Consider the following 12,247-nt stretch of genomic DNA (forward strand, 5'->3'; position numbering starts at 1 on the left):
TTTAGAAAAATTACAGTCCTTAAAGGGGGCGTTTTCCCCCACTACGCTAAATATATGAAGACATCCTATGCAAAAGCCTCTAAAAGCCACCTCTGTCAAAAATGAGATAATAATATTGAGTGAATGCTCACCGTCTCCGCACATAGAGACGTTCATCAAATACTTTCACTTCAAACTCACTAAATTCCAGCCTCAGCCCCCTCAGAAATGCCGGGTAGAAACCTACACATAGGATCGAGCCTGATAAAAATGTTAATATTAAACAAAAAGTTTAGACGGACTTAGAGGCTTTTGCATCTGAAGTCTTCATATGTTTAATAGAGAAATAAATATGTTTTATAGATATTATCTTTAGTTGTAGGTAACAGTCAAGGGATGGGTGATAATCCAGTAAGGGGCAGTTATCTTAATTATTTTAACATATGAGGTGGCTGTGTGACATAGCATGTTACTAGTAAATAGTGACATCTAGAGGCTGTTTTAATTGCACCATTTTCTCACATTATAGGACGAATATAGTTTGCCTAAAGGGTAGTTCACCCAAAAATGAAAGTTCCGTCATCATTAACTCACCCTCCAAACCTGTTTTTTCTTCTGTTGAACACAAAATAAGATATTTTTGAAGAATGTTGGTAACCAGACACTTACTTCCATATAGGAAAAAAATACCATAGAAGTTAGCCGAAAAAGTGTTCTAATTTTTCATATTTACACAGTGTATTGAATGGAAAGCAAGTTACAATATATAAGATGTAGTAGATCAAATTGTTTAAGGTAAAATGACTGGCATAATAAGTGAAAATACAATGGGATGTACAAAATATTGTAATTTGAGTACATTCATTTAGAAGTAAATGCCTGTGATGCTGTTTGTAAAAGTAAAAATAAAAATTGTAAATTCTAACAGTTTTTGTTTGTCACTGGTTTAACAGCCAGATATACAAGGTGTTAAACATATATTTATATATTAAAACACACACACACACACAAACTGATCATCTATTTTATTATTTTAAAATCACCTTTATCATAATCATAATTTGAGAGTACAAAAACAATACACAGTTCTGATTTTTCATAAAGGAAATCAGTTTTAACTGCTTCAATATGAGGTACTAGTCAGACTCCTCACTTCTTGTAATATACAAGGATGGAGTATTTTTCACAAATGATCTTGTCCATTCTACTCTTTCTGAGTCACTATCAGTGTTTTGCATTTAAGGTAGAGAAATATGCATAATTTCAACAAACCCCTTTTACTACATGTACAAAATACACCACATCTAAAACCCAGCTAGTAAAAATATCATTGTTAAAAAAATTAAAACCAAAGTAAGGTAATCTAACCTTTGCCTATAAGTAGTAATGCAGCAATACTAGTATATACAGTCAATGAGGGCAGCTTTGGTGTCATTTATGATCATACCCTAAAAGCATGCACATAACATAATTTGCTTCTAAGCATGCAGCATAGTGCTTTAAATGATACCACACAACCCAATGGGACTTTGTAACCCAATATGACGCACCCCTCTGAGTGGAAAGCACTACAACCTCTCAAGAGATCAAATGTAATGGAAACTATTAGGTAGAAGAGGGCAGGCCAGGAAGGGCAAGGGGAGGGCAAATGGGGGGGGGGGGGGTGCAGGGGGGGGGGGGTGGTGCTGGAGTCATTCACCAGGGCCTCCACATGGAAGGATCGGCCCCTAGAAAGAAAGGGGGAAGGGCCGATTGTGCTGGAGACTGAGAGGAAGGAGAGCTGGGGGGAGAGGGCTGTTCTCGGGGTCTCTCTCTGATCAGTGGGACTCTTGGCGAGTGAGTGGGACTGGAGGGAGGGGAAGGAGATGGAGGGGATGGAGGGGTGTGCAGATGGAGAGGGTGAGCCTGTAAGGAAGGCAGGTTTAGAGGGGAATGGGTCGGGGACAGGGGAACAGGGCTCGGGGTGCCAACAGAACTTGTGCTACCAGCCTCAGTGCTGATATGGGGAAGAGATTTCAGCAAGTGGTTAAGCAGACGTGCACCCAGAGTCTTGTCCATCCCAGGGCAGCTCAGGAGCAGGTTGTGCACCTCATGCATGCATTGAATGTACCCGCTACCGTATCTTTGTCGAGACTCAAACCCAGTGCCTGGACCGTGACTACCACCTGAAAATCAAAGCAAAATAGAAGCATGGGAGTGATTTTACCCCATGTAATCATAATAAAATCCTGCACACAGTTTCCTTTGAGAAAAAGAATTGTCTAAAGTCTTTATTCAGAGGCAATAAAAATACGAAAGTGCTCAGTGCACACCAACAAAAAAAAAAGTGCACAGTGCAAAGGCAAAACATTTACTGCCCTCGAATCATCATCAGTACACACATAGATTTACATATAGATTAAGCACCTGATCTTATTTATAGATCTTTTACCATACTTTTAAAACTAAATGTTAACAATTATTCTAATACATGTACATTGAAATCAATCGGGGAAATAATATAGTTGTATACTTCAATAATATGATATATAGAATTTTTTTAAATGTAAACAATCATACATTTCCCCTTAAAGATCAGTAGAGTTTGTTTATATGTTTGAAATAATATTAACTTAAAATGTACAGGGTTGCTACAATGGTTTTAGCCCAGAAAGTCTGCCTAACCTGGTCCGTGACCTCTTTGAAGGTTCTCCATGTGCTGAACTGTTATCTCAAGAACATCAGCCTTCTCCAATTTAGATTGCTGTGGGAAAAGTGCATTTAAATGTATTTATTTCATTTTTTTTTTTATTATTATAAATGCATTAAAATGATTTGAATTATATTGGTGCAAATAGATTTAAAATATAAAGAGTGTTTATATTTAATGATATTTATTTGGGTCACTTACATCCAAATTGTAGGCATCCACCATTATACCCTTTAGTTGCTCAAGGCTTGAGTTTATCCTCTCTCTGCGTCTTTTCTCTATCAAGGGTTTCCGCAGCTAAAATTATAAACAAGCTGGTTTTAGTGTGTATGAAATATTCATTAGACATCCTCAAGGGATTAATTCACTACCAATTTGACAAAGCAAGTCTCACAATACACATGCCAATTCTGTAAGGTGCATGTCTGAAGTGTGAAACATTCTCAGATGAGTTCATTAAATGTGATTATTTAACAAAACTACTGTAAAGTCTTGACTAAGTTACTCAGTCATGTCAGTAGTTATTTAAGATCCAATACTTGATCACTGTCAAACTCTTACAGCTGTAGCCTACTTGAAATGTATCAACTGATTTGAGCCAATCAGAGCAAATCATTTTAAGAAGACTGCATGACAAAAAAAAAAAAAAAAAAAAAAAAAAAAACATGCCAATTGCAATTTCTTTTCAAGTATAAGGTTTACATATTCATAAGGAACTACTCAACATCTAAAAGTTAGATACTAACTGAACAATGTTTAGATTTGCAAAACAATCTAGGCCTAATTGTTTTATGAAATAGCCCATTTAGTAAGTGCTACTGCTATTTCTGACATTTAGGTCTTATGTTTCCTTCTATATAAAATTACCAGAGGACTCTCAAACAGCATGTCTGGAATTTGTGCAACTTTTTAAAGCTGCTCTGTAAGGTCTATTAAATAGAAATATGTCCCTATTTTATGTTCAGTTATTTAAACGCTTTTTACTTGTATCCCCCATGAACAAATGAGTACATATTTTGACATAGTTGCATAAACAACACAAAATCGTCACATACCTTTCGCTCTTCTTTTGCGTTGAAACTCTTCTCCGGGCCATTGCCGATATTGGAGGCCGTCATTATTCTGCACTTCTAGTTAAAAACAAGAAAACTTTTTCGCTTTCCCACGACTATTTCGGAATGTTTGCGGTGGCGTAGGCTTGATAAAACTAGGAACTAAACAAGCTCACTTAACCTCGTTTAACATGTACTCGCACTCCCCCTCAAACCTCCACCCACCGAAATTACCATGACAATACATGGGTGCTTTTTGCTGCACAATTTCCCACAGTCTCGGGTTCGGCCTATTAAATAGAACGAATCCCACGTTCCACGCATAGTGCGAAGCGCTGAGATAAAGCACAGAGTTCAAAAGTTTGATTTCACAAGTGACTCACTTTCAGAACACGCATTTGACTAAACAGAAGAAGAAAAAAATGAAAGTGGCTCTCACAGTATGAAACACTAAAATTAAAACTGATATTAGTAAGGATGCACCTGTCTGTGGATGCATACAATTGTTTATTATCCTGTTAAATTCTGTCCTTTAACCTGGTATATAGGTAAGGACATTAAATGAATCACGTTGCATTTAAAAACATATATTTCACTGTTGAATTTTAGATGCAATGCTATTCAATATGTAAACAAAAACAAGAATGGGGTATCCGCTACCCCAACAAAGACAGACTGGATGGTAAAGGTTGGAGGATGGTAACGAGCAACAATAGCAAAGAAATCTTAGTTTTTAAGTGTTTTCACAGAGGGAGAACTACTATTATCTCCTAGTTCCCCACCCCTTCCTCCACAGCGCGCGACCCATCCCCTCTGCTCTACCCCTTCAGGCCTTCGCCATTGTTATTTTCACCTACGGGACGGGCACACTCCACTGAGGCACGCCAAGATCTCTTTTTCTGCTGTTGTCCGGCCATAATGACCCACAGTCAACGGAATAATAGACAGGGTGCCAAATCCCTAATGGCCATCTTAAACTCTTCAGGAGCCCAGAAAAACACAGTGCCCACAGAAAGACTGATTCGATTAAATATGAGAATTGGTTGTGATTAATTGACAGTTTGCTGTCACCAACCAGGAAACCACGTGTAAAATTAAACATTAGTAGTAGCCTATAAGAAGGTTTGTTTGCTTGTGAACGGGGGGGATGCAGTAAAAATGTACACCCTAGAAATGAATAGAAATAGCCTCACATTTAAAATATACATGAAAAAAAAATATGAATCAGCTGTAGCCTAGGCTACACGTCAATTTTTAAAGACAAATCGGTTTATTCAACTTTGGTTTCAATGGCTCACGAAACCATTAAACACTCGTATTGTGGATTTTCTTATAGGTTTTTCACAGCAACCCACATTTTGAGGTTTGCAACATAAATTGCACCATGTAAGCCCAGAGTTGGGTAGTAACCATGGTAGTAACGAAGTAGCCTACATTTACTTCGTTACATTTACTTGAGTATTTTTTTGGAAAAATTGTACTTTTAAGAGTAGATTTGAATGTGGGTACTTATTACTTTTACTCGAGTACATTTCTAATGAAAAAACTGTAGGCTACTTTTACTTCGTTACGTTGGGCGACGTTCCTCTCGTTACTTTATTTTAATGCAATATGTGTTGTTAAATGCGTAAGTGCAATATGTATCTTTTTTCTGGGCTTGAGCGATGCTCAATAGGCCTTATGCCCAGCTCCACTACTTCCTGAACTTCAGCCAGCTCCTTTGTTTCCTGTCTGCCATTATTGGACAAACTGATTAATCCAGGTGTGTCTGATTATTGTTACTGAGGTCAGGCACACCTGGATTAATCAGTTTGTCCAATAATGGCAGACAGGAAACAAAGGAGCTGGCTGAAGTTCAGGAAGTAGTGGAGCTGGGCATAAAGCCTATTCACAAATGAATCACTCTTTTGAGTCGATTCTGTTCAAAGACTTCATCAAACAAGTTGGCAGATCTGTCTAAATCGGTTCGCGAATCAGTTTGAATGATCTGTTCAGTTCCTGCACGCACTGAATCGTCTGAAGCGATTTCAATTCACACTCGACTCGAGTCGTAACAGGAAGATTTAAGCACATCAAGAGCGTTAGATGAAGTGGCAGTGGACTGTACAGTACAGTCAAGTGAGAGCAAATCTTCCAATGCATCATATATTTGCCAGCGATGAAGATCTTTATTAGTTGAACATCTTCGTAAGCTGTCTGTGAATGAATGATTCCACAGGACGATATATTCGATTTCATTGATTTCACTCAGGTAATACATTTTACAACCAAACAGATTATTACGCCATGATAGCACTACTAGAAAGTATGACATTACCCGTTTTTTGGACATATACATTAATTTATACATTAAATAAGCTACCATTGTTCACAGTTTATGAACACCCGCCATCCCGCGGTAGTTTGTGTGTATTGTTGCGCAGTGGCGTGCGAACTCGGCTTGAAAACGAATGTCTTTGCCTGCCGTCGACACAGTTGAGTTAACCAGTTTAAACATGCTTGCAGAAATACAGTATACATTTGATTATATTTTGGAGAACCGACAGAAGAAGATCCGTCGATGTACTTTTTTTTTTTTGTGTGTGTGTTCAGATATTCAGTAGCAGTCATGAGCGCGAGCACATGTGAAGAGTTTTAACTCTTTCTTCTCTGTCAATTACATGCTTTGAATGCAACACTCTGCAGATTCACTTTATTTCGACATTGTCTAATAATCCAAATGTAGTTGTATAAGTTACTATTATACAAACCAAAGGACAGGCAATGATTTTCTTTTTCGGGCTACAGATTTTACTTTTTGTTGCAAAGAGAGCCAATCTACTTATGAAAACAATAGTCATTTAAATAAATAAAAAAATCTAAATAATATAATTTTATATATATGAAGACTTCAGATGCAAAAGCCTATAAGTACCATCTGAAATTTTCTTCTAAAAGAGCATTTTTTTATCAAGCTTGTATGTTTATGTTCAGTTATTTCACTTAAATGACAATGAAAAGTACCTATTAATTGTCATTAAAGTGAAATTACTGAACTTATATACGAGCTTGATAAAAATGCTTGTTTTAGAAGAAAGTTTCAGATGGCACTCAGAGGCTTTTGCATCTGAAGTCTTCATATGCATATATATATATAGGCCTATATGATCCGAAGTAGGCCTAGGCTAAGTATAGCTAGGCTACTGTTAAGTTTTCATTTCTGAATCATTGGTTTCGTGTTAGCCTAGCTATTTGGGGAAAATTAAGATTTAAATATCGACATGCAATAAATCAACAAAAAATAATCAACATGATCATGCATAGCCTATAATAGGGCCTATTTGAGCCCTTAATCGTTAATTATTAATACAAAGTTAGTTAATTCGACAGACAAATTTGTTCCATTTTACAACAGTAGCTAGTAGGCTAAATTATTATGTGATTTAGTCTACCACCAGGGGGTGCTCAATTTACAACAATAACGTTAGAGTGCAAAAAGAACGCATTAGCAGATAATGCAACCTCATACTCCTGGCTCTGATGCGTATGGCCTCGAGAACTTCTGCATTCAGAAAGTATGTAAAGTATAGTTCACATGGGCCATTTTTGGGTAAGTCAGTTAAGCACTAAGACACGTTGTGGGTATTTACATGCATCTGTATCAATATCTTGGTAACACTTTACAATAAGGTTCATTAGTTAACATTAGTTAATGGATTAACTAACATGAACTAACAATGAGCATTACATTTGTTACAGTATTTATTAATCTTTTTTAATGTTAGTTAATAAAAATACAGCTGTTCATTGTTTGTTAATGTTAGTTCACAGTGCATTAACTAATGTTCACAAATACAACCTTTCATTTTAATAATGTATTAGTAAATTAATGTTAACTAAGATTAATAAATGCTAAAGAAGTATTGTTCATTTAACCATGGTAGTTAACTAATGAACCTTAATGTGAAGTGTTACCAATATCTTTATTGATTTTGGTATCAAGATTTTATCCCTGAAAATCGGACCTATCCACTCTACTATAAGCGATCTATAGGGGTGAAATCAGGTTTATTGGGACACTTTTCTTCTAGAGATGTCAAAGAGAAAACAACAACTTGTCATTAAAGAAGCACATTTCACTGGACAAGCATGCATTAAGCACTGGGGTGAATTCAGGGTGATTGGGACACTTTTTCCCATTGAGATGACTGGGGAAAGTGTCCCAATCACCCTGAATTCACCCCAGTGCTTAATGCATGCTTGTCCAGTGAAATGTGCTTCTTTAATGACAAGTTGTTGTTTTCTCTTTGACATCTCTAGAAGAAAATCACATGGATGGATAACAATAATTAAAACTGCAAAAAGAGAATATTAATCACTTTTATTAACATATTTACACATGAGAATATTTGCGTTATACTTAGACTCAGGCCCGGCGCCACGAGGGGGCAAAAGGGGGCATTGCCCCCTCAGATCTGATTTGTGCCCCCTCAGTTTCATTTTTGTATTTATGGTTACAAATGAAATGTTTAACCTTTTGAGCGGTACAGTCCCATATATGGGATTTTTTTATTTCAGTGCCCCTGAGAGTACGGTCCCACATATGGGATTTAGAATGTTCGGTTACGTGACATAACTGCCAGATTCAAACTGTGCTTTCGCGCGTTGGCTGGCGCTGAGCCAGAGTCGGACGCGCTCAGCGCTGTCATATATCACAACGAACTATGCAGTGTTTTCAACCTCACAATGTTTATTTTAGGTTTCAGACATTTAAATACACATTAAGCACTAGTAAAACAATACATTTGGAGTTTGTAAAATACACACTGATGTCTGTGGAAGCAGCAATAACAATCTATTCAAATATAATTTGCCGACGTGTCACATGTGTGTTATTCATATCATATCAGACAAACACAGTGGAAGTAACTATAAAGTAGTTTACTCTATTCTTCTATTCCACTTGCTTGCATGTATTTCGGGAGAAATTGATGACTCACAGGATTCTCAGAACTGCGGCGCAAAGACACAGCCATCTCACGTTATAGGTCAAGATCAAGATTATTTATAAAGGTTTTTAAATGACCAAACACACTCACATACACATTTTTGAGAATCGGAATATCAGATAGTTGATGACATGGTAAGCAAGTTTGTGAGTATTTTGAATAAAAAAGGGAAAAGGAAATAAAAGCGATATATCCGCGGTGTGTCACGTGACAAATATGACGCGTTGCCATGGAAACATTAAGGGGGAACGTTCTAAATTCTAAAATAACAGTCGCCTTGAAAAAACTCAGAGTCAGTTAGAATATAAAAATTAAGCGTGAAAAGGTTAATATATGCATAATAAATTACGCTGGCTTATCTTTTTTTACTAAGCAAGTTATCAGTGTGTATTGTTTCATTGATGGTATAAAGTTAAGCCCCCTTAATAATTTCACATGCCCCCTCAGTCATTTCATTCTGCAGCCGGGCCTGCTTAGACTTAAAGGAACTGTGGTAATACTCAGAACAAGCTATGCGCACCAGGTCAAACGGATGTGGTAGAGCAGGGGAAGGGTGTGGAAACATGCAGAAAAGAGGGTTTTGGTGGTTTTTTAACTATTTAACAATACTAATAGCGAAACTTTCTAAGCAATTATCTAAGCACATATGTCCATATGTTATTTTATGGAAAAGTAACAACATTTCTAAATTACACACATGCAAAATTACCATGCACAAGTAAGCTACTTACAAATAGTAACATTTAAAAATACAACACTGCTGCATTAGTACCTTACAACTAAAAGGCTATGAATCGTTAACAAAATGTAGAAACTTTACAAATATGTAAATGTGGATATAATGCTCTAATCTAACTGTCTTAGAACATGTTCTCTGTAAATAATTATCCTAATTTTTCAGTCATATTTGATTTGACATAACACATTACGAAGGCTTCCCAGTGAGAGTCCTTTCTGAAAACAAAACGAGTGGTTCCACATCAATGGCTAAACGAGTCATTTAGGCTACTTTCTCATAAATGCATAGGCCTATGTGAGAAAAAACCAATGCCCTCTAAAATGAGTCTAGACTTTACAGAGCACTCATTTTTTGCATAGGCCTACACTGTGTGCATGCAGTCAGCAACTCACCCAGGAGGGAGAAAATACTTGTGGTTTCCTTTTTTCTTTTTTTGAGTCACATGCGAGTGATCTATCACTCCATCTACATCTTTTCTTTCTATTGAAGCAGATAGCTATGGAACGGTAATGTAAACTGTCACTAAGCATGAGACCTGCATGAACTTTTTTTATCTTCAGTGTTGAGATGAGGTGGCGCTTACGTTGTGAGCGGGGCGCGTGAACGGTTGTTTCCGTCCGAGCTGTGACTGTTCATTTGCCATATTCTGCGTACAGGTGCAACATCCATTTTTCTTCGAAACGTCTCTGTTGTGAAGTAGTACACCAGGGGGTCCAGCATTCCATTCAGGCAAGCTATCATGAGGCTGTACTGGTAAGCTGTTAACAGTGAGCTTGACCTGGTCTGGGGAGCCTCATAGGCGTTAAGTAGCACAAGCATAACGTGATATGGCAGAAAACAGAACAGAAAGATCGCCAAGTTAGTTATTATCATCCTTTTAATCCTTCTGCTGTCTACTAGGTCACTGGTCTGAACAGCCGTGCTCTTGCTTATAGCCCGGATGAGCCCCCATGAGCTGAGAATCATAACGGTTAGTGGGATCCCAAACCCAACAATTAGCGTGGAAATGAGAGCAGATGTTTGAGTGGCATACTTAGGAAAATTTCCAAAACACATGCTGTTTTTGCACTCAGGAAAATTTCCTGAAAATGTATTTTTGAAATAGATAGGTAAGCTCGTTACGGTAGTTAGGATCCAGATTCCCATACACACACACCATGCTTTCTTGCGGCCCTCACGGACGTGAGAAGACAACGGGAAGCAAACTGCTATGCAACGGTCAAAGCTAATGCACATGAGGAGGAAGATGCTGCCATACATGTTACTTAGCAGTATGAGACCGGTAAAATTACAGAATTGCTGGTTCGGATTCCCCAACCCCCCGTGGTAATAGATCCTCACTGGAAGCGTACAAACCAGAAGAAGATCAGCAAAGGCTAGGTGAATCATGTACACTGTGGTGTGCGACCGTGATTTACAGTTGCGGAAAAAAATGACAAGTGCAGTGAGGTTGAGGGTCAGTCCAAATATGAAGACCACTGAGTACACAGCAACAAAAACCACATTCTGCTGGTCTTGTGTTGAATTCGGACATGTATAATTTAACATTGCTGATCTTAGGATTTACCTCCTTGACTAGTCTTTAATAGCCTGTAATGACAGAGAAACAAAGGGTTGTGTAATGAAATGTTATAACAGGCTTATCAATCTCAAAAGAAACTTGCACCAAGAAGGGATCTCGCTTTTTATTTAGATGCAGAGGTTCTTCAAAGTATTGCAAGCATACAGCTTGTGTCAGTAGGAAACTTTAAAAAAGGGTCGGAGAGTAAACATTTCCTCCAACTCAAAGCATTTTGAAACCAGTAGCCTTTATTTTTTTAAAGATCAAGTGACATGAACATCTCATAAAGTGTACAATGTGCATCTCAGATCTTGCCAGAATTCTGTACAAGGGTTATGTGAGATAAAGAATAAAAATGAAAAAATCTTTTGGTACATTTTATGCTGTTTGTAGGCTACTGTAGACTACATCCCTTGTTTTTACCGTGGAACAGAAGATGGGTTAACAAAATGTCAATGTTGTCAAATTCAGTTGCCGTTTTGCTTAGTTGCCAACAGTGTTTCTTTTACATACACAAGTAATTAAAAGTCAAGCCTGCCCATGTAGACATGGTATTTCCTTATTTGAAAAATGAAAACATGTGGAAAATGATTCACTCACCGTTTTTGTTATGTAGAAGAGAGTTTCTTTTTGGTTGGTAGTTGGTACTGATGCAAGACAGTTCTTATGTTGCAGTCTCATCAAGGGCCTTAACTTCAGGAAATGAGTTTGTGGTGAGTGTCAGTCATTTCTGCCTTCTTTTTAAAGTATTATCTTATGCAACATCAAACAACTACATAGCAAAGCACTTCTCATCCAAAAACCACATTGAACTTCTCAATAATGTGACATAGTTTATCAAAAAAGAGAAACAAGCAATAAAATAGCCAAAACCTGTTAAAAGTTTTATTTAGAATAAAATGTGTTAAAACATCTGGGTACATTAAGATCACAGTCAAAAAAGGTCTGCCTGACATAAATGTTAATAAGAGCCATGCACCCAATCCTTCCTTAAAATGTCTGTGTAAATATAAATACATTAATTTTAACATAACATTGAACTATTATTTAAAAGATATCTAAATATTTTACAAAATAAAATAAGAAAAATACAACTTTAACATTTATACAACAAATGAACCCATTTTTTCCACATCAGTGAGTTTCTGGACACATTTTCTCAGTATGCAAACAGTATGACATATACATTTTCTGATGCAAACATTTTCTCAGTATGACATATGCAAACAATGTTTCAAT

The 12,247-nt window shown here is 37.1% G+C and overlaps 2 protein-coding genes across 2 annotated transcripts; both read right to left on the bottom strand.

Annotated features, from left to right (window-relative positions):
* Nucleotides 1–989: 989 nt before the first annotated feature.
* her8a (hairy-related 8a) lies at nt 990–3,925 on the bottom strand. Its single transcript, XM_079867402.1, has 4 exons — nt 3,724–3,925; nt 2,870–2,965; nt 2,644–2,722; nt 990–2,144 (listed from the first exon to the last, which is right to left on the bottom strand). The coding sequence occupies exons 1-4, from the start codon at nt 3,784–3,786 to the stop codon at nt 1,675–1,677; spliced, it is 708 nt and encodes a 235-aa protein (XP_079723528.1). The 5' UTR covers nt 3,787–3,925; the 3' UTR covers nt 990–1,674.
* A 4,516-nt stretch (nt 3,926–8,441) lies between these two features.
* LOC307155500 (lysophosphatidic acid receptor 6) lies at nt 8,442–11,688 on the bottom strand. Its single transcript, XM_079866184.1, has 2 exons — nt 11,609–11,688; nt 8,442–11,037 (listed from the first exon to the last, which is right to left on the bottom strand). The coding sequence occupies exon 2, from the start codon at nt 10,993–10,995 to the stop codon at nt 10,027–10,029; it is 969 nt and encodes a 322-aa protein (XP_079722310.1). The 5' UTR covers nt 10,996–11,037; nt 11,609–11,688; the 3' UTR covers nt 8,442–10,026.
* Nucleotides 11,689–12,247: the final 559 nt, after the last annotated feature.

The sequence above is a fragment of the Squalius cephalus genome (assembly GCF_949319135.1).
Source record: "Squalius cephalus genome assembly, chromosome: 3".
Taxonomy (NCBI): domain Eukaryota; kingdom Metazoa; phylum Chordata; class Actinopteri; order Cypriniformes; family Leuciscidae; genus Squalius; species Squalius cephalus.